At 41.0% G+C, this 22,243-nt stretch overlaps 3 protein-coding genes across 8 annotated transcripts; all 3 read right to left on the bottom strand.

The window, feature by feature from the left end:
- Window positions 1–1,343: 1,343 nt before the first annotated feature.
- On the bottom strand, window positions 1,344–7,327 carry LOC112221776 (transcription initiation factor TFIID subunit 8). 3 transcript variants are annotated; one of them, XM_024384090.2, is made up of 8 exons: window positions 6,997–7,327; window positions 5,559–5,718; window positions 5,274–5,372; window positions 3,411–3,473; window positions 2,797–2,921; window positions 2,504–2,651; window positions 2,178–2,320; window positions 1,344–1,926 (listed from the first exon to the last, which is right to left on the bottom strand). In XM_024384090.2, the coding sequence occupies exons 1-8, from the start codon at window positions 7,042–7,044 to the stop codon at window positions 1,786–1,788; spliced, it is 927 nt and encodes a 308-aa protein (XP_024239858.1). In that variant the 5' UTR covers window positions 7,045–7,327; the 3' UTR covers window positions 1,344–1,785. The 3 variants fall into 3 exon arrangements, with proteins under 3 accessions (XP_024239858.1, XP_024239859.2, XP_024239861.1); XM_024384091.2 differs by lacking the exon at window positions 6,997–7,327 and adding an exon at window positions 6,086–6,106; XM_024384093.2 differs by lacking the exon at window positions 5,274–5,372.
- Window positions 7,328–7,483: 156 nt separating this feature from the next.
- Window positions 7,484–8,503, bottom strand: LOC112221777 (G0/G1 switch protein 2). The gene is made up of 2 exons (XM_024384094.1): window positions 8,395–8,503; window positions 7,484–8,147 (listed from the first exon to the last, which is right to left on the bottom strand). The coding sequence occupies exon 2, from the start codon at window positions 8,130–8,132 to the stop codon at window positions 7,794–7,796; it is 339 nt and encodes a 112-aa protein (XP_024239862.1). The 5' UTR covers window positions 8,133–8,147; window positions 8,395–8,503; the 3' UTR covers window positions 7,484–7,793.
- Window positions 8,504–11,649: 3,146 nt separating this feature from the next.
- On the bottom strand, window positions 11,650–21,915 carry camk1gb (calcium/calmodulin-dependent protein kinase IGb). Of its 4 annotated transcripts, none has more exons than XM_024384096.2 (11): window positions 21,702–21,915; window positions 19,359–19,467; window positions 15,721–15,846; window positions 15,510–15,584; window positions 14,869–15,131; window positions 14,585–14,660; window positions 13,981–14,172; window positions 13,631–13,718; window positions 12,981–13,297; window positions 12,717–12,820; window positions 11,650–12,526 (listed from the first exon to the last, which is right to left on the bottom strand). In XM_024384096.2, the coding sequence occupies exons 1-10, from the start codon at window positions 21,898–21,900 to the stop codon at window positions 12,757–12,759; spliced, it is 1,509 nt and encodes a 502-aa protein (XP_024239864.2). In that variant the 5' UTR covers window positions 21,901–21,915; the 3' UTR covers window positions 11,650–12,526; window positions 12,717–12,756. The 4 variants fall into 4 exon arrangements, with proteins under 4 accessions (XP_024239864.2, XP_024239863.2, XP_024239865.1 ...); XM_024384095.2 differs by having other exon boundaries at window positions 11,650–12,572; XM_024384097.2 differs by lacking the exon at window positions 21,702–21,915 and adding an exon at window positions 21,129–21,345 and having other exon boundaries at window positions 11,650–12,572.
- Window positions 21,916–22,243: the final 328 nt, after the last annotated feature.

The following is a 22,243-nucleotide window of genomic DNA, read 5'->3' on the forward strand; positions in this document are numbered from 1 at the left end:
CAGCAGCGCCTCTTCAACCTCAGGAGGCTGAAGAAATTCGGCTTGTCACCAAAAGCACTCACAAACTTCTACAGATGCACAATCGAGAGCATCCTGGCGGGCTGTATCACCACCTGGTACGGCAACTGCTCCGCCCTCAACCGTAAGGCTCTCCAGAGGGTAGTGAGGTCTGCACCACGCATCACCGGGGGCAAACTACCTGCCCTCCAGGACACCTACACCACCCGATGTTACAGGAAGGCCATAAAGATCATCAAGGACATCAACCACCCGAGCCACTGCCTGTTCACCCCGCTATCATCCAGAAGGCGAGGTCAGTACAGGTGCATCAAAGCTGGGACCGAGAGACTGAAAAACAGCTTCTATCTCAAGGCCATCAGACTGTTAAACAGCCACCACTAACATTGAGTGGCTGCTGCCAACACACTGACACTGACTCAACTCCAGCCACTTTAATAATGGGAATTGATGGGAAATGATGTAAATATATCACTAGCCACTTTAAACAATGCTACCTTATATAATGTTACTTACCCTACATTATTCATCTCATATGCATACGTATATACTGTACTCTATATCATCGACTGCATCTTTATGTAAAACATGTATCACTAGCCACTTTAACTATGCCACTTTGTTTACATACTCATCTCATATGTATATACTGTACTCGATACCATCTACTGTATCTTGCCTATGCTGCTCTGTACCATCACTCATTCATATATCCTTATGTACATATTCTTTATCCCCTTACACTGTGTATAAGACAGTAGTTTTGGAATTGTTAGTTAGATTACTTGTTGGTTATTACTGCACTGTCGGAACTAGAAGCACAAGCATTTCGCTACACTCGCATTAACATCTGCTAACCATGTGTATGTGACAAATAAAATTTGATTTGATTTGAACAATTTTGAAGATTTTTCAGAGTTACAATTCATATAAGGAACTACTACATTATAAATAAATAAGGCCCTAATCTATGGATTTCACAACTGGGAATACAGATATGCATCTGTTCAGATACCTTAAAGGTAGGGGCGTGGATCAGAAAACCAGTCAGTATCTGGTGTGACTACCATTTGTCGCATGCAGCGCATAGTTGATCAGGCTGTTGATTGTGGCTTGTGGAATGTTGCCCCACTCTTCTTCAATGGCAGTATCACACCAGATACTAAAGTTGTTGCTGGATATTGGCGAGAACTGGAACACGCTGCCGTACACATCGATCCAGAGCCTCCCAAACATGCTCAATGGGTGACATTTCTGGTGAGTATGCAGGCCATGGAAGAACTGGGACATGTTTTATTTCAGATCATGAAACAAGGGACCAACACTTTACATGTTGCGTTTATTTTTTTGTTCAGTGTATATTTGGCGATAAGCTAAAATGTGTCATTTGGGTAAATTAATGTTAAAATTACAAATCAAAACATTTTATTTCCTGTTCATTATTCACAAACGACTGAAATCATAATTCGGAAATGGGTAAAAATAACATTTTAGCAAATGTTACATTTTCTTTCACGACAGAACCATTCCACAAGTTTGAAAAATATTACATTTAGCAAATGTCTGTTTTCTCATGAATGTAACTGGTGAAGGGTGTCATAATGAGCAGTATTTGCCATGTAGGAAGTTGAAAGGTTGGAGTCCCTGACCTCAGATGTCCACGTGGGTCCACTTCTCAGAAGCACAGAGCTGTTGACTGCTTCTTTACAATTCACTCTTCGTTGTGGCTGACAGAAGTCCAAATTAGTAGCTAAGTGTAGTAAACTCTCACTTCTTCCTCCTCACTTTGGGTTTCTTGACTGGCCTCAAGTATGGGTTGTCAATCATGCTTTCTTCACTGACCTTCACCAAGGGAACCACGCTCCCAGCAAGAAGCACAGAATTCTCCTTATCAGCTCCAGGATCATCCTAAATTTGATTAAAGGCATAGATGAGGAAAACAAACTTAATTTCACAAATGTTTTTTTTGTAGCAATCAACACACCAGGTACATTTTAATATAGATTTGCTCTTAACAATGAATGGCTTTGTAAACACCCTCATTAGGAGGGCCTTGATTATTCTATTGAAGTTCATTGTGTATAGGCCAAACCACATTGCACTGCAGATCATAAAGACTCAAGGTTGAATATTTCCTTTGGCCCATGTCCCTGACTCACATTGAGGTTGTTGACTGGCGTGTTCTCGCTGTCGGTCTGATCGTCCTGTTCAGAGGAGTCTGTCTCCTCCAGAGTCTGCAGCTCCAGTTCTGAGGGCAGCAGGGCACTGAGGTACGGGATGGAGCTGGGCCGCTCTGCGATCACTGGCAACCACAAAGACATCAGTATTATTACCCATGTAAACACAGGTACCCAACACTCTCTAGTAGGAAATAAGATCAACGGGAACAGAACTTCTGTTCCATATTAGAAGCATTTTTGTGCAGATTATTCAATTCAACAGCATGAATGAGAATCATGCTTGACAACAACGAGCACTCGCTCACATGGGAAGGCAGTGACATCATCCTTGAAGAGGCTCTGTGTTTCTCCAGTCTTGGCCATGAAGCGTGTGAGTGCTCGCTCTACATCTCTTCTCTGAGAAGCTGCCTTCTCTCGCACCACCTGGTAATCTGACACAGGCTCCCGAAACGTCTGATAGAAAGACAACCGAGGAAACTCACCAATTTGTTCATCTTAAAAATCTTTTCACTAGACCACTCGGAAAAGTGTCAGTATATAAATACTAAGTCAAGTATGTTTCTGGCTTGGAAAACGGTAAGAAGTGTGGTTGACTCACTGGAGTTTTGATGTAAGTGTGAGGATCGGGGAACTCCGGGAAGTGGCTGGGGATGTGGGAGGGATGAGTGCGTTTCTGTCCAGCAATCAAGGCCTTTGGGATCACAGGAGCATTCGTCACTGGAGCTGAAAAATACACACAGATTGCCAGTTAAGCGTCTTTCTACTTTCATTCTAAGACCAGTTACTAGCTTTCTCTATAGTGTTCTTGTGTTTTGTCCTCAGTTGTAGTCTAAATCAAATGGTATTGGTCACATACACATATTTAGCAGATGTTATTGCGGGTGTAGCGAAATGATTGTGTTCCTAGCTCCAACAGTGCAGTAATATCTAACAATTCACAACAATACACAAATCTAAAAGTAAAAGAATGGAATTAAGAAATATAAATATTAGGAGAAGCAATGTCAGGAGTGGCATTGACTAAAATACAGTAGAATAGAATACAGTATATACATATGAGATGAGTAAAGCACTATGTAAACATTATTACAGTGACTAGTGTGCCATTATTAATGTGGTCAGTGATTCCATGTCTATGTATATAGGGCAGCAGCCTCTTCGGTGCAGGGTAAATACCAGCCTCTTGAGGGTCTACTAACAGGAAAGACTCACGAGCAGTTATAACCATCCTCTGTGATCTCTTGGCATACCCTGGCAGAGTGTCCACATTGAAACCTGTGGTGGTACGTGAAACAAATAAGTTAATGAAGACCAGTTAAATAGAGATTTCATATTCAAGCTAGGGCTGGGCGATATGGCCCAAATATTATATCATGGTATTTAAAAGTTGTTTTTTTACAGTATGACGGTATTTTTAGTTTATGAATAATACAAGTTCTACATTTGCTTTATGAGTAGTGAGTGATCCTAGGGTGGCAACGCATACATTAAGTGATTTCAATGAGTCTTTCTCCATTGATTGTTTTATACTGTTTAATTCAACCAAAACAAATTTCAGCACTTATCATTTCTGTATTTCCTGCACTCAATTGCAGTGGTGGAAAAAGTAGCCTATTGTCATACATGAGTAAAAGTAAAGATACGTTAATAGAAAATTACTCAAGTAAAAGTGAAAGTCCCCCACTAAAACACCACTTGAGTAAAAGTCTAAAAGTATTTGGTTTTAAATATACTTAAGTATCAAAAGTAAAAGTATAAATCATTTCAAATTCCTTATATTAAGCAAACCAGATGGCACCATTTTCTTGTTTTTATTTATTTACGGATAGCCAGGGGCACACTCCAACACTCAGACATAATTTACAAACAAAGCATGCGTGTTTAGTGAGTCCCCCAGATCAGAGCCAGTAGATGACCAGGGATGTTCTCTTGACAAGTGTGTGAATCGGACCATTTTCCTGTCCTGCTAAGCATTCAAAATGTAACAAGTACCTTTAGGTGTCAGGGAAAATGCATGGAGTAAAAAGTACAGTTTTTCTCTTTAGGAATGTAGTAAAGTAAAAGTTGTCAAAAATTGTTAAAAAATTAAGCAAAATACAGATACCAACAAAAAAAAACTACTTGAAAGTATCTTTACACCACTGCTCAATTGAGAAGGTCCACACTGCCACATAGGGCTGCACGATATGGGCAAATAATCTAGGACTTATTTTTAACCAAATGTTGCAATTGCGATTTGACTGGCCAATTAGAGCAAAACTGTTGGAATCATGGAAATATAATGACTTTTCAAATTCTATAGTTAGAATATAAGTGGGCACTTTGAATATTGTGATTTGAGATGACAACGAATTTAGGAGAGGTTAGGAACTAAAGTGTTAAGTGTTTCCTAGTGGACCCTAAAAGCTTTGGCTACATTGAATGTTTTCTCTTAGCTACTTCATGTAGCTAACATATTCTTGCTTTGCATATTTCTCTTTGATTTAGAAGATACTGTTGCACAAACATGCTGATTTAAGTCTACACCATCACTGGTATTATCAAGCTGTATTAGCTAGCTACGTTTGCTCTTACTCAGTACATTTATTAGCGGCTAACAATTAGCGTCTCACAAGATTTAGGGCAACTTGCTAAGAAAAGACAAACTAGCTGTTTGCTGATGTAAGAAACACAAACTAATAGTGTCATTATAGAACGCTTGTGGATTTATATTAAGAAGCAAATTGAAAACAGCATTGTTGTCATCAACATTGTTGCATGTGCTGCGTTGACCATGCAGACTGAACACAAGTATCTCATGGTTGAGGAACATCAAAAGTGCTCCTTGAGTGACAGGGGCGTGGCAAGGTCTGTGTGGAAAGTGGCACGGAGAGAGATGACTCAAGTAGTGAAGTAAACTATAAAAATTGATTACACATGGCGTATCACATTTAACAAACCAAACATTCAAATACCGGTAAAGTAAAAACCCAAACTGGTCCCTGCATCAATACCGGTATATCATAAAATACAGTATACCGCCCAATCCTATTTCAAGCTGTAATTATTTTGCATCTTTCCTGAGGTTAAACTAACCCATTTCATTGAGTGTGACCACAGTGTCAGAGAGGGTGGGCGTGATTCGAGCTGTGTGTTCACAGTATGCCTTGGCACAACGACCTACTTCAGATATGTCTGAAAAAGTACAGGGAATAGACACAGATGAGAGGTCAGTAATACAGACAATTGTGGTGATTTCATGAAGGGCTAGTCACTTGACATGGCATGTTGTTTAATTCAAGCCAGCAAAGGGTTATTAGTTTAATCCAAAACATGTATGAATTACATTTTCAAAAACATCAATACACAATGGTTACATACAGCTCTGGATCATCTCAGTCAGTGATTCCACGGTGGCCTTCTCTGCGCTCTCGAATCCACACTCTGTCAGCAGAGAGCTCACTACCACTTGGAGGGTGCGACGCCGGGCAAGCTGGTAATTCTCTGCCGGGCTGGACGTCGCCTTACCACACCCAGAACGCTGTAAAACATACAGATGTCAGTGTGAAAACACTTTCTCTCATGGTTAACCAACTAGCTACCTAGAGGCTTATACAGGATTAACGACCCCAGTTTGCAAATGGCATGACGTGATTGTGAACAGCAAGTCAACCGGGGGTGGGAAGTAGCCTAGTGGTTAGAGCGTTGGGCGAGTAACCGAAAGGTTGCAAAGTAAACTCTCCCCATTCGTACAAATGTGCGCAACCGCAACATTCAAACGAGGCTACAAAGAAAACTAATGGGACTGTGTGTTGATGTCAAAATCGGGGGTGTGAACTAGGTTTCTATTCAAGCGTTGATCGACATGGTAATGACTATAGTATTGGAGAAAAGTTGAAAAAACAGACCTCCATTACATCTTGACGTGTCATGTCGTAACGTACAGCACGCATAAAGCAACTATTTCTGTCTTACAATCTCTCTCCACCAGGTGTAGCACTTCTATCATCCTTTAAAAACAAGAAATGGACAGTGACCTCGTCATTTTTTTCGTCATCATTGCATGCGATCATCATTCTCAAAGCCGCTGTTTACGTATACGATCACTTTAGCACCGCCCTAAAAACCTGATTCAAATTCGACACAAACCTTCAAATAGGTATGTAATGGCACATTATATAAACTCTTTAGTGTTTTATTTACATTTTAGAGGCGAGTGAAAAAAGGCCATTTTTTTCACACATCTCTCCTCACTATCACGCATTAGTTTCGCTTCCCCATCCGCCATTTTTAAAAAGACCCGATGGGGCTCATTGGAGTGCTGCTTGAAATATGCAGAAACGGGCGGCGTTTAGGTCATGTGATTGATTATGTTGGAAAGGGGAGAAATTGTGCTTTACAATGGTATTGACATTACAGTTGATCTGGAATTATTACGTTTTTGGGGCGCTAAAATAAGGGCAATTGTACCGACCAAGGCGATGTACGAGTTTACGTGAGATCGAATCCCCGAGCTGACAAGGTAAAAATCTGTCGTTCTGCCCCTGAACAAGGCAGTTAACCCACTGTTCCTAGGCCGCCATTGTAAATAAGAATTTGTTCTTAACCGACTTTCCTTTAAAAAAAACATTCGTTTAAACTTAGCTAGCTAATGGATGTCATTTGAGGAGGCAAAATGTGTTTTAATGTGCTAGTTTAATTTGGACAGAGACAGGCGATTTACAACCATTGTAGTTAACCTAACGTTATGTTGACAAGCTAGCCTGGATGATAGCTAACATTGTAGCCAAGTTAGCTTACATATGACAATCTTATTTACCCCTACTATAGCACTGAATCCACCCGCCATCACCGCAGGGTCCGCCATCTGCACGGTAGGTTGTTTATTTGTTCCCAAATCGTTATTTCACAAAGTCACACCTTTCTGACAACAAAAGTGTTCGCCTAGCTTGCTAGGCACACGACAGACAGAAAAACAAAACGCTGGCATCATTTCCGGTAGAAAAAACTCCTTTAAGGAAAATGTTTTTATTAATGTCTTTATTTTTTGGTTTTTATGTTCAGTTCACATAATACAATTGAAAGGTATGCATCAATGTGTATGTAATAGAATATACTTAGCAAAAACGAATATACACATTTATAAATGCATTTCTATAGCTTCCAAAATATTTTTTACAATGGAGTACAAAAATAGCTGTGCAGTGGCTTTAAAACGGTCATCTAGGGTTTATATAAATAATTAGATAGGCTACAGTAGACTACTCACAGCACTGTTTGACATTAACCAGTTCATGACCCAGTGGTAACCTAAAATAGGTTTATTAGGAAGCCAAAAGAAAATACAAATTCTCAATCAGTCACAGAGCTTCTGCTGCCCAGCAGCCAGTCATCACTGTAGCTTGTTGTTGCATCCGTCCATCCATCCATTCAGCCTCTTCTCTTCTCATTAATAATAAGTCAAGGGGTCCCTAAACATGGCCAAATTATCATGACAAAAATCACCAAGTGCAATCTCTTTTGATTGCCTGGTTGACAGCTTATTTCACCACATTTTGTGTTCTGAGTGTTGGTTTCATTAGTGTGTGTAACATGAGAGGTTGTTGCAGTGCATCTTCAACAGGCAGGTGACCTGATAGACGCCCTCCTCTGACGACCTTCCAGTGGCTTCTTAGCATCAATCTCTGTTTGCAACTCATCCACAACATCAGGCTCGACAGTGGTTATCTCTGGCTCCAGCATTTGCCTCTTCTTCTCCTCTGTGATCAGCTTGATCATTTCCTCATCTAATGGCTCCTGTTCACAAAATGGCATGCAGACCGTTTCCACCAGCCCACCGACCACTCCAAAAAACGCCAGGGTAGAACCCAGCAGGTACACCTTCATCATGCCTCGACTGGGCCTCTGGCTCAGCATCTCCTTAGCGAATGGAATGATCTCGTTTATGGTCTCCATTGTCTTAAGTTCAGTCTATTGAGGGAAAAGGAAATGTCATAATTAATAGGCTGTTTAATGACTCTGCAAATGTGGTAATTAAACTAAAACGAATTAGCGTAATTATTAGTACTGACCGCTGTACATTTTATGATAATCATAATGTATTAAATAATATATCACTGATAATATATTCAGACAATGTAGATTACACTCTTCAATTCTGAATAAGATTGAATGAAGACTGCACAGAACAGAGCTGAAAATATTTAAATGCACTTACCTGTATAGGGACCTGTTAAATGCTTTCCTTAGATTTCGTCTTAGTCAAGCATCCCCAAGCAAAGATGCAATGAGAGGTGCTGGGTTTTATACACAAGGAGATCCACATCAACTCCCACAAAGTGTCAAATTATGAATATTCATGACGATGGGTGTTGAGGAAGCGCAGTGTTGGAGTCAACTGCTTTGAGGCAATGTCTTCAATATCTGATGCACTCTATAATGGCATCCAGGGCTGTTTTGGAAACAGCCAAGAGTCGGTACAAAGGCAAGGTCACTGAAAAAACCCCAACTTGCCAAAATATATTGTGCAAGTAATATCACGTGAGTCACATGTGTTTTAGTCATGAAACAGTGGTACAATTGTGTGCTTTTGTAGAGCTTTTGTATAATTTCAGCCAGTTGTTTTGAAAGTCGTGCTCACGAGCCAAAACGGTCCCCGAAAATTGTGATGAATGCTTTTCACGTTATAATACTGCAGTAATACAGTAGCCTATACAGCACTACTATACTTATTAAAGATCCATTCCGGGATCCTAAGCACTTACAAATTTGTAACATACTGTACACATAATTTGTAACATATTGAACGAATTGGAATTTGTAACATATCATACAATTCGTATCGTATTGAACCCACTTCCAATCTCCTGAGTCTTTGCAAAGTGTCTACTATTATTTTATATTAGGGAATTGACAACTCCACAATGAAGAATAAAGAGAGCTAAGACTAACACTATACACATGTTGCTGAACATTGACCATCATGTGTGGTTGGTTGGTTTATGCCCAGTGTTGTGTACATTAAACACCATCAGGAGAGGTTGACCTGTATCCAATGAGAATTATTTAATGTTAGAGTACTACCCCCTCAATCAATTTATCTCTGTACCACCACTTTATTGGTTGGAATGCCCCGGCTGCAGTGTTAGGTTAATTCCTAATCAAACAAAGTAGTACAGAGAGCTTTATGGAAGTCCCAATGCCTCTTAGACCTTCAGTGCTTTAGCCTATGGGTGTCCACAACAAATGGATTTACAGTATATATTGACATTGTTGATACATTGATGAAGTTAAATTGGATGTGGGGTGACAGGTAGCCTAGCGGTTAAGAGCGTTTGGCCAGTTTCCGAAAGGTCGTTGGTTTGAATCCCTGAGCCGACAAGGTGAAAAATCTGTCAATGTGCCCTTGAGCAAGGCACTTAACCATAATTGCCCCTGTAAGTTGCTCTAGATAAGCGCGTGTGTGTGTGTGTGTGTGTGTGTGTGTGCGCGCGCTCGTGCGAAGCACCATGCCCTTTGACATGATTTCCCAAAGCAGGACAAGAGGAGGAAGGCAGTCGTCTGGTTCTGTTGTGAAATAATCTGGTCACTAGTCACAGAGTGCCATGTGTTGTCATTTCGGCAATACTGAAATGGCAATAATAAAATACGTGTCACATTTTCAGACCTTTGTGACTGTTAAACAGGCTACTTTTCACACTCCAGTCTCACTCACATTCTTCAAAATGTGACTGCCAGTCAGACCAAGGTTGTAAAGTCCACTATAAAATTCCATTGTCACATATCACTATCTGGAATCCTGGGATTCCCACTCATGTTCTGTATTCTCATGCCATTTGCAAAGTAGACTCAACCTTTCCCCTCTTTATGGTTCTTGGCCGTGGCAGTCTTCCTTGAAGTGATGGTGCGTAATATGGCTGCAATTACACTTTCAGGAAGACCATTACGTGTGAGGTGAGAACCACACCGACTACACAGACTCCCTGTTTCAGTAGGCTGTGGCTTTGGACTGGCATGTTTGCTACTTTAGGAAAACTGCTAGACTGTTTGGGGACTTTTGCCCCATATTTCTAGGTTCTGTGCCACGCTCTTTTGCCTGAATAGGCAATCTGTCTTGGCTATCTGTGCTCCAAGTCAACTATCTTGTGGTTGGTGGGGTGGAAGGGTGGGTAAGAAAGCTAACACGCTGCATGTAGCACTCGTGTGAGGACCTTCTCATCTGTACCACATGAGAGGAAAGGCAAAAAGTCATTTCACATTGCATTAGCTAGCTGCTTTAAAGGAGCATTTTTAAAAGGGGGGATTTGGTGGACAGTGTAGTAGGGACAAATAACATCTTCCATATGTGTTTTCTGATACTAAAAGTGTCCTGTATTGCTGCTATACCACTTTCTCCTTCACTTGTAGCCCCTGTGAAATGAATTACTAATTATAAACTGGGTGGTTCGAGCCCTGAATGCTGATTGGCTGAAAGCCGTGTTATATCAGCCCGTATACCACTGGTATAACAAAAAACAAACGTATTGTTCTAATTACGTTGGTAACCAGTTTATAATCGCAAAAGGCACCTTGGGGTTTGTGGTATATGGCCAAAATACCACGGCTAAGGGCTGTCTCCAGGCACTCCGCGTTGCTCTTAAGAACAGCCCTTAGCCATGGTATATTGGCCAAGATTTCCCAATATACCATGGCTAAGGGTTGTTCTTATGAGCAACGCGGTGTGCCTGGAGACAGCCCTTAGCTGTGGTATATTGGCCATATACCACAAACTCCCATTTTTAAAGTGAGGGACTTGGTGGACATTATAATAGGGACAAATAACATCTTTCATATGCGTTTTCTGATAATAAAAGTGTCCTGTATTGCTGCTGTACCACTTTCTCCTTCACTTGTAGCCCCTGTGAAATGAATTAATAACTATAAACTGGGTGGTTTGAACCCTGAATGCTGATTGGCTGAAAGCCGTGTTATATCAGCCCATGTACCACTGGTATAACAAAAAACAAAGTTATTATTCTAATTACGTTGGTAACCAGTTTATAATAGAAATAAGGCACCTTGGGGGTTTGCAGTATATGGCCACTCCGCATTGCTCATAAGAACAGCCCTTAGCCATGGTATATTGGCCATATACCCTCCCGGGCCTTATTGCTTAATTATAGTTTAGCCAATTTAACAATAAGAATGTGTACACCTCTTTATAGACTTGTTTCATAATATGAAGTTATCTGGCTAAGCCATTGATCCAGTCTCATCAATAACCCCTGGTGTTATCCTCTGCAGCTCAGCCGACCATACTGTATGATCTATTCTGAGACTTCAGATTAAACTAAATCAAGCTGGAGGTCTATTTAATATAGGCTATCTCAATAACAGATTTATAAGGGGTGCTGGAGAAAAAAAAGTTTGGAAGCCCTAGGTCACTGAATTGCGTCACATGACCGAGCGTAGAGAGAGGGGAAAAAAGCAAAGACAGTGTTTGTGTACATATTTTATTTATTTACAATGAAGCTACAGAGAAAAAAACTCCAATCTAGAATATTTACAAAACACCAACGGCAAGCTCTGCTGAGCTTGGGACAGAAGCAACTCACCTCCTTGTATTAAAAGGAGACATAATATTATCAATACAGTAATAAAATCATAATAGTATCCAAATCTCTTCAGCACAAGGATAAATTAGATTTACAATCTCAACTTTCATTAATATGAGTGCTGGTGAGTTGGCAAATCATTAAGAGTGGTATTTACACTGGTAATGAGTTGACAGTGAGCACATGGATAACACTATTGTTTAGTTACTCAATGTTCCCCATCAACTTCCCCCATCAATGTACATAGGGATAAAATCCTGCTTGGTCATATATTCCACATCAAAACCTGCCTTCTGTTTCGAACATCTCCCCACACCATGGAACAGCACAACCACTTAAGTCAGTCTTATAGTCATGTACACAGTAGTCCTATTTCTTCTTTAGCTGTCTTTCAACTTTCAACTTTGCTCCACTTCACCACTTCGCATCATGACGCAAACAAACCTTTCCCTGACATCAACTCCTTCTTCAAGGGTTATAACACAAATTCTTATGTGAATAATTGTTTCTTCATGGTATAATACATACATCGCCCAGTCCCTAGTGAGCATAGTGCCCCTCCTCCCTGGGATTCTGGACATCGTGGAATACCTTGTTATATACATGTATGTGTGTGAACGTCTGTCGGTGTGCAGTATGTCCAGAATGTGTTCAAGGAGGTTTCTAGGCACTGTTCAGAATTATTTTCAGAAACCCGGCGGATTCTGGATCTCACTGGCCATCCTGAGAATCCACTTGTCAGTATCAGTGCCTGGGCTGGCCCAGAGGAAGGAAGCAGACATGACCAAGTCAGCTGACTGACCTTGAGAGGAGGGACACACACTTAGTCAAACACAATCCCACCTTCAGATGATCTATATCTATTACTAATAAGAAATAAACTACCATAACGCAACCTCGTTACAGCACTAAAATAAAGAGCAATGTGTAATAGTTCAATATTTACCTAGTAAAAAAATTCCACGCAAAGTCCTTCCAAAGATCCTTCACATGACAGAGCACACTCCAGTCTGGAGAACTTGGCCATTGCGGTTGGCCGTTGCCCTGTACCTAAAACAAGGGGAAGCAAAGTCATCCATCAGATAGTTACAGAGGATGGCGCAAAGGCTAAAATCGGGGAAATTCCCCACTGTTTAATGGTCATTCAGGCACAGTGAATGGAGGCTAGTTGTCTTTTTAGGAAAATATGGGAGTTTGGGTTAGTCCTTACGTATTAAGGTTCGCAGGCTCAGAGTGGTAGGCGTATTTGCCCGTCTCTGCGAGGGTATGGGCGTGTGCCGGCTCGCTTTGGCTGATCTTTAAGGGCTGGTGGCTCTTCGTGTCTCTGGAGCTGATTGGTAGGGTAATTTGGTTCCCTTTGGGTTCCAGCCTATCGGGATCCGGGGGGTTGTGGGAATTGGCGGGGGAGGAGACGTCGATAACCTGGATGGTGGGCATGTTGAGGGTCTGCGCCTTGACCACCAGCTCAGAGTGGGCCAGCTGGAGCTTCTTCATGTGATTGATGGCCACGGTGGCGTTAAAGGCTTGCTGTAACGACACACCGACAACAGTTGATGAGAAACATGCTAAGAGAAAAAGTACTGTATGCGCTCCCAAGGTGACAGCCATCATCATGAGTTAGGCGATGTGGTTTTATTTGGGAAAAGCTTGGGCATAGAATCTTTTATAGTGGTCTTGATATTGACTTGATTATGAGTAATCAGAGATGTTGAATAACACCTAGATGTTTACAGTATTTCATGGCCCTTAAATCAGGAAAAAGATCAGATGTGTCGTACACACAAACAACACACTGGGATTATGTCTAAAATGGGGGAGAGAGCCAGAACCCTTTCTGAGCGGTATGGGAGGAAGGCTCACCTTCCACTTGGTCTTGGCAAAGTTCTTCTGGATCTGGACACTGACAGAGTGGTAGATATCCTGGCTCCGTGCGGTATTTCCAATGATCCTGAAGGAGAGACAACCGAAAAGAACATTGTAATCTCCTGACAGGTTTTAGCCTGAATCTAGCCTTGTAATCTAAACTAAATCCTGCTATATTTCACCTTTGTTTCAGCTCACTAATTCAGTCTGGGATTCCTGTCATTGAAACTGAAACTGTTTCCAGGCTAGCCTGAATACACCTCACACTGGACACCACAGAGAATGTTGTTGTAGATGTTACAGACAAAAATAGATGAAGCAATAATGTTGTTGATCATGACACTCACCAGGGATGCCTGAGAGCCTGCTCTGTGGTGAAGCGCATCTTCGGGTTCTTCTGCATCATGTTGCGGATAAAATCTTTGGCTGATTCAGAGATGTCATCCCAGAAGGGAGAGTCAAACTCATACTGTGCCTTCATGATCTTAGAGAACAGTCGTGTCTCAGTGTCCTCATAGAAAGGGGGATATCCACAGAGACTAGAGAAACCAAATAATAATGCTGTGTAAGTTTGTGTCTTTACGAAATTATAGTGTGTGTGTGTTTGTCTCTGTGTTAAATGTCCACAAGGTGGAGCTTTAACTCCACCACTGTAACAGTATATGTTGAGGGAACGGCCCAGTGCCACTAATGAATTAGTATGACGATGCCTTCATCATGCTAAAGATCAAGCTTGTTAGTCTAATCAAGGGTTAAAACCCAAAATGCACTCTTGCCTGGTCAGATACATAGTCTTTACATGCAATCAACTATACCTTACAGTAGACTGTTTTAAATTGATTTTACCTTTTATTTATACAGGTTTTTCTCAATGAGATAACATCTCTTTTCCAAGATAGACCTGGTCCAATATTGACATATCCGGAGGTCATCAATGAGAGCAATACTCACAGGATATAGGTGATTACTCCAATAGACCAGCAGTCCACTGCCTTGCTGTAGGGTTTCTGGGCCAAGACTTCAGGGGCTGGAGGTTGGGAAACATAGTGAGTAAGAACAATTCTCCAAGTTCAGTTCATTTTCCTCAACTAGTGTTGTATGGTATTTGACAGGCTATTAGGTTTCGTAATGTCTTTGTTGTCTCCCTTATGTGTTTGAATGTGGTTCTTTTGACCCAGTGTATCACCCGTACACACAGTTAATTATCCGTAGAGGCCAAACGTCTCCTTCCTTACCCACATATCCTGGAGTGCCGCAGGCTGTGGACATAACACCGTTGTCCTCCATCTTGGACAGGCCAAAGTCACTGATCATGATCTTGGAGCTCTCATCCTGGCTGTAATACAGCAGGTTCTCCGGCTTGAGGTCACGGTGTACGATGCCATTCTGATGGAGGTATTGTACAGCCTGGAGCACCTGTTGTATGACCCTGCTGGCATCCTTCTCTGAGTACATCCCCCGGTCCAGGATACGGTCAAACAGCTCACCCCCAGCAACGCTACCGGTAGAAGAACAACAGCCATTAACCTTGAGCCCTTAAAGCTGACTCAACCTAACCTTAACCATGAAGTGATTGTCGGAAACATTGCTCAGCCTAACATTTGTGGATGACATATGCTCTTCAATCCATGAGCTTCTGCTCATGTTCAGGCTCAGCATTGGGAACATTCAGCATGATGCTTCTCCGTGTGACTTGAGTGCTAAGTTGCTGTCTGATCCCAAACTCAGACAGGCAGAACATTGTGGCTGTCATTAAATCAATATGCAATAACTATTATTTGTGGAGTTTGTGCGTACACAAGGGTTTTATAAGAAATAACTATCATAATATTTTCTCCATTCTACTGTAATAGAAGGTAAAACATGTCGAACTTACAGTTGCATGACAAGGTAGTAATGAGAACGACTTTCATAGAAATCCTCCAGCCCAACAACATTATCGTGTTTGATCCTGGGAGTGAGAAGATATAGGTCATGTTTAGAATGTGAGATGAAAATACAATGAACCACACACAGTAGCTGTATGGAAGAGTCATCCAATTTGAAATGGGACTGAATGACAATTGAACGTTTTTTTGAACTCCTACTTTCTCAACACGGCAATCTCGTTCTCCAGATTCTGAATACTCTTCTGCTTCTTCTTCACACACTTCATGGCAAACAGCTTGCCTGTCTTCCTCTCCTTCACCATGAACACCTCGGAGAACGCGCCCCTGGATGAACACACAAACACATAGGCAAAGTGTTGGTTCCATTATTATTATAATAATAATTATAATCAGCTTATTACCCTATTAGGAGGATTGACATTTTCCAGAAGAAAATATGAAGGGCACCGTTAGTCAGGCCCTCATGGGTGTGATGTTATAAAACTGAAGTGATGCTGGATGTGAAATGAGATACTGAGATGTATTTTCTGACATTAATCTTCTCCTTTTCTGTAATTTCATCAAAATTGCTACATTTTGCTGTGATGTAGGCTACAGTTATCGTGGACCTGCAGTAGGTTATAAATGTTTGCAATACACTGTTGATGGTTTCTATTGTTCTTCGGGTATCAGGTGGCCTACATGCACCCTTTGATTTTAGAGCAGAGAGAGGTGCAGGATATCAAAACAGAATACTGTGGAAAAAGGTCCTATTGAGGCCTAAGACGGGATTGAGTGGCTTAAGGGCTCACTCAATTAAGTGTTCTGTACAGTTTCCGAGCTATCTTCAGCATTGTCTGGGATGAGCCTGATTATCCCTTACGCAACAGACACTGTGGCAGGCAGGCTTGAGGTGTGGACAAACGGGAGCATATGCGGCCATCACAAACAGACCTCTACCCCAAGCAGCGGCCAGATCATATATTGGATCACACACAACCTGGAGAGAGAGGCTGACAGAAGACGCTGTACCGCAAAAGTGCTGCCCCCTTTCTGTTGGGTTACACCACTGAAGAAGGTATAAGGATGAGAGCACTGCAAGGTCAAATGATTGAACCAACTTAATTCTAAAGATAATTAGCAGAGATTGCTTCAACTGCAGCAGACAGTCCCAACGTGTCCCAACGTGTCTTACAGCATGGACGCAGGCAGAGTTAGTGTGAGACACAGCTGTCATAATGTCTCATTAAATTCAAATGGAGCACAGAGGTAGGCCCCAGGACGTAAGTCAGACACGCTGACGTCTTTATGTTCTCCCAAACTACGCAGCATCTTCTCCCAGAGAACCCCATGATTCTCCTTATGACCCACAAGGGATATTATCAATCAAACAGCATCCGTGGAAAGGAATTGGGATGCAAGACAGCTATTAGTAAGCTTGTTGTCAGACTCGTTGTCAGCTTGTTGTCTCCTCATGTACAGTTGGAAAACACAAATGACAGAATACACCATCAACTGCTGAAATAAGCCACGATAAAGGGACCGATCAGGATAGGGACGATATCTACATGAGAGACGGGTGTGTAACGACAGACTGCAAGCGTCTGTACTGTATGTCAGATTGCCAGGGAACTAGATTGTGTTTTTGTTGTGTTCTGTGGGTTTCAGCTTTATAAAGCCTCATCCAATGGATCTCCCTAATTCCCCGAGATAGATCCTTGTGATGGAACATAGGAAGGAAATACAGTAGGGACTGCTCTGCGCTCATTTGTTATGGTGATATGTTGATCGTCAAACACCGTAGTCTAGAAACCACTCTGTGTGCATGCTAATTATATAAATTAGGCCTATAGAGAGGAAACAAGAGAACCAACAACACGGGGCCTTGGTTTACATACAGGTGTTTCACTGTACAGTAATCGGATCTATAGAGCACCTGTCCAAGCTTTCTCCATCCGTTTACCTGTTCTTTCTGCTCATTGATCCTTATTCCAATCTGAGAGAAAGATTATCAGTGTCAGTCTGCCCTTCACCTGATCACCCTTAGCCTGACACCAGCAGAACAAAGCTAACCCCTCCTGACTAGGCAAAGCTATCACCCTGCCCTAAGAGAAGAGAGTTGTATAATTCTGAGAAAATAATGCTACTTTTATTCTTGTATTATGCTTTCCCCATATTTTACTTATTTTTATACGTTTCTGTTTTGTAATATTTTCCCCAGATGTGATCTGTCACTTTTTGAAGTAGGTCTCTGCTGAGAACAAGTTACACCTACATCACTTATCATGCAACAATAAGTCAACGTGCCTTCATTCTGCCATACATTTTTTTTCCTTTAACATCAAGATTCCATTCAGGAAAATTCCAAAAGAACATCCATTCTTAGTTAAGAGGCGATGATCTCCAAAACATATGTTCACACACATGTTGTTTGTCTACATGGCTTCCTCTCATATCTGCATATCCAATCCTCGGTCCAGCCAAGTCTGTGTTCCCACAGTACAGTGATGTCAGACCTCTAGGCAGCAGTAGCCTACACACCTTTATTTACCTCTGGCCCAGCCCCAGATTCATTATCCACCACCACCGCTTCCTAAGCCTCTCAACATGACCGTTTCAGTAAGACCGGACAGCTCAGTCAAGAACATTTGATTGACCCCATGGATTAAGTCATGGTGGTTGACGCACTAAAATGAGGCAATTTTGACTGGTGCAAAATCAATTGCGCATATAAAATATTTATCCAACACAAACTATCTAAATCGTTTGAAACTGTTAGTTACATTTACTCAAATTACTTAGTTACAGTCAGTGGTGGGAAAAGTACCCAACTGTCATACTTGAGTAAAAGTTAAGATAATTTAATAGAGAACTACAAGTAAAAGTCACCCAGTAAAATACTACTTGAGTAAGTCTAAAAGTATTTGCTTTTAAATAATAAAGTATCAAAAGTAAATGTAATTGCTAAAATATACTTACTGTAAGTATCAAAAGTAAAAGTATAAAATAATTTCACATTCCTTGTATTAAGCAAACCAGACGGCTCTATTTTCTTTTGAAATTGTTTTTTAAATTTACGAATAGCCAGGGCACACTACAACACTCAGACATAATTCACAATCAAAACATTTGTGTTTAGTGAGTCTGCCAGATCAGAGGCAGTAGGGATAACCAGGGATGTTCTCTTGATAAGTTTGTGAATTGTACCATCTTCCTGTCCTGCTAAGCATTCCAAATGTAACAAGTACTTTTGGGTGTCAGGGAAAATGTATGGAGTAAAAAACAAATTGAAGTAAAAGTAAAAATAGTCCAAAATATAAATAGTAAAATAAAGTACAGATATCCCCAAAAAACTACTTCAGTAGTACTTTAAAGTATTTTTTATGTAAAGTACTTTACACAACTGGTTACAATAACTCACATTTTCTACAAGGCCATCAAAAACGTCTGGGGAAAAAATCTTTGAAGAGTTATTGTGGAATTTTGTAAAGATTGTACCAAAGACAATCAAAATCCAGTTTTGAATTTGAAACTGAATGAATATCAAGCAAAAGATGGCTCCATAGATGACTTCTATTGGCCATTTTGTAAATGATCTGATGAGCCATCTGATGTACTAGATGTCATCAGAAGGTCTAGGACTGATACCCTCAGCGCTGCCACAGTGACTTGTCTATAAGACACCTGCAAAGCAGGTCTCGTGGTAATCCAATCACACCTACTGCATGATATGCACCTCAGCCAGTGGATAGTCATGAGGGTCACTCTCTCTCTTTCCTCAATGAGGTCACATGCATGTTCTAAGGAGGTAGGGAAAATGGTCCTTTGGTAGGTAGGTGGGTGTGGGCTGTACTTACGATCCAAGAACCTCCATGAAGTCAAACACCTCCTGAATGTTGTCAGTGGTCTTCTTCCAGTCAAATTCGGCTTCTTTACGACCCATGTCTGCTTCTTTAAAAGGGATTTCTGTAACAATGGGAAAAAACAGAGGAATGTCATTAAACACCAGTTTTCAGAATCTAGTATAATAATGTTGCCTAGATTCCTACTCACATATGTTCTGCAGTGCCATTGCGAAACCCCAAAATAATAATTTCTGTATCCACACCCATACACTCTCACAATGTCCTGTTGGATTATGACATTTCTCAGAGTCATGAGAAATCAACACATTGTCTGCAGCCACACAGGTTAAATGTCTGTATTCCATTGGCCCGTGTACAGCACACCATAATGCCAGACAATCTGACACCGCTGTCTGTCTAACAAGGCTGCTAAATCATTAGTTATCTGATTGAGAGATGATTGACATAGACAATGGTAAAATCATTCAGCATCCATTATTCTCTATTACTCTGAGATGAACTCAGAGTGAACATCCAAACCAGCCGTAGATGCAATATCTACAGAGGTTAGCTGACGTATTTATTTTTTGCTGTTCAGAATTAGGTAACGTGGCTGATCAACCAAAACTGTTTGGGAAAGATTACTGCTATGGTAGGCCTAGTTTATGCAGCCAAGTTACCCTGTAGCTTTGCCTCGTTTCCGTTCTATAAGAGATTACAAACTTCTGATCCGTAGACCCTGACCTTGCCAGGAATAGTCACAGTGTAAGAGGCAAACCAAGCCAAGGACAGGATTCAATCATTTATGGAACATGTCCAGAGCGCTTGACAGAATTAACAATCCATTTCCACATGTAAAACAACCCTTGGGAAATAAAGTGTAGCTGTTAGACCAAAGAAAAACAATATCCTGAACATGGTAACAAACAAGCAAGATGATTTTCCTATGTGAAACTAGACAAACAAAGGGAACCGTCTTGAAAGTAGGAAGCAAATTTGACATCACTACCTCTCACATTTCCTTCCCAACTATCTTCTTCGGAAGTCGGTTCCATTGATATCCAAATAGACAAAACCATAGTAGACAAATGAAAAATTCTCTGAACCTGTTAAGACTGTCGGACAAATTATCTGTCAAATCCTGTCACTCAGGTAATACAGTAGCCACATGACAAGCATAAGATTATTTATTTTTAAGTATACGCTAAAGCCAAAATGTTGAACAACTATTCCACTCCTCTCATGTCTAGAATTCTGGCTACTACCAACTATGATAAAAGATTAAGCTCTGTCCCTGTCTGGTCCCTCTCAGTCTCTCTCCCACAGCCACCTGTCATGCTTTTGTTCCTTTGTCTCCCTGACATCACACTGTAAAGTCCTCTGTCTACCCACATCAATATGTTGTCATTATGTGGGCATTATACAGCCCAAGCAGCGACATCAGTACTTCCAGATCCGTGCAGGTTCAGTACATCCATGGAACAGTACAGTGTTTCAGCGTAAACATAGAATTATACCATGTCATAAGATAGATATGCAGCTTCAGACATCTGTTATGGTACACACAATTCCAGAATAAAATATAATATAACTATTTTTTTCCCAGAATTAAATAAATACAGAGTATACAATCCTTAGTATCAATCCTTGCTATAAGACAAAAAATCTCTAAACGGATGTTGTAAATCTATTGATCATCACATTAGGCTACTTTAAATTCTTGGTAAGTTTAAACTTTAAAGACAGTTCTCAGACGGTGTTTTTTAAAGCGGACTGCCTTACCTGAAAGTTTATAACAACTCAAGCCACAGGTAGTTTTGCCTTTAGGGATGCAGGCAGTCCGGCCAATGCAAGGACAACACTGGTAGAAAACGCCGTGGGAAAATGCGAGAGGACTGAGTGTTCTTTTGTATTTAAAGACCGACATTCGCTGGGACGTCGCACATCCAGTGTTTTTTTTCTGTGCACTCAAAGCCGCTCGATGGACCAAGTTGGCTGCAGCATCACCTGCGCAATCACTCGAATTAGCCTGTTTAAAAACATCTTATTTGACACTTTTCTGATTGTAATACAATCTCAATCTTTTTACAGATACATTATTTAACTTGAGTTGTAGGTCTATGAGCCTTTTTGATCTGAATATCATCCACACGCAGAATAGTCTATCATTAGGCAAAACAATATTATGTTGAAACTACCTTTTTAATATGAAAACCCACCAGCTATATTCTAGGACGTGGCGGCAATCCTTCAATTCAGACCGAGAAGCACTAATGGACCGACTTCCATGAATGAGATAGACCTACTGGAGGCAGTTTAGTCTACCCTGGCGGAGCGGATTTCTCTTTGACTTACCAGTGAGATACTGTAGGTGCTGAAGGTAGCTCTTCTCGGACTCTCCTGCCAAAACCTCGTTGAGGACTGGACAGATTACCGTGTCGACAGCCACGGAAATAACTCGTTTTTTCAGGTCAGAGATTAGGTCGCGCAGTTCCGTCCCCGTTAACGGTTCGGGGAGGGAGGGGCCCGGTGCCGAGATGTCACAGGGGTTCATTTATTGAGCAGTGCAGTGATAGTCATCAATATATGTTCTTTCGCTCTAACGTCATGTTGTTGTTTAAAGATTTGAAAATAAATACTGGGACCATTTTTTTGTCAAATCGGTTACAGTGGGGCAAAAAAGTATTTAGTCAGCCACCAATTGTGCAAGTTCTCCCACTTAAAAAGATGAGAGAGGCCTGTAATTTTCATCATAGGTACACTTCAACTATGACAGACAAAAGAGAGAAAAAATCCAGAAAATCACATTGTAGGATTTTTAATGAATTTATTTGCAAATTATGGTGGAAAATAAGTATTTGGTCACCTACAAACAAGCAAGACTTCTGGCTCTCACA

This window comes from Oncorhynchus tshawytscha, linkage group LG22, assembly GCF_018296145.1.
Source record: "Oncorhynchus tshawytscha isolate Ot180627B linkage group LG22, Otsh_v2.0, whole genome shotgun sequence".
NCBI lineage: Eukaryota > Metazoa > Chordata > Actinopteri > Salmoniformes > Salmonidae > Oncorhynchus > Oncorhynchus tshawytscha.

Coding starts and splice junctions, on each gene's coding strand:
- camk1gb (XM_024384096.2), bottom strand. CDS start 21,900: ATGAACCCCTGTGACATCTCGGCACCGGGCCCCTCCCTCCCCGAACCG. Junction 15,585..15,720: donor GAGATTGCCGTGTTGAGAAA/GTAGGAGTTCAA, acceptor TCTCACTCCCAG/GATCAAACACGATAATGTTG. Junction 14,173..14,584: donor GGAGTAATCACCTATATCCT/GTGAGTATTGCT, acceptor TGGTTTCTCTAG/TCTCTGTGGATATCCCCCTT.
- LOC112221777 (XM_024384094.1), bottom strand. CDS start 8,132: ATGGAGACCATAAACGAGATCATTCCATTCGCTAAGGAGATGCTGAGC.
- LOC112221776 (XM_024384090.2), bottom strand. CDS start 7,044: ATGGCGGACCCTGCGGTGATGGCGGGTGGATTCAGTGCTATAGTAGGG. Junction 2,922..3,410: donor GAGGATGGTTATAACTGCTC/GTGAGTCTTTCC, acceptor TGTATTTTTCAG/CTCCAGTGACGAATGCTCCT. Junction 1,927..2,177: donor CGCCAGTCAACAACCTCAAT/GTGAGTCAGGGA, acceptor AATCAAATTTAG/GATGATCCTGGAGCTGATAA.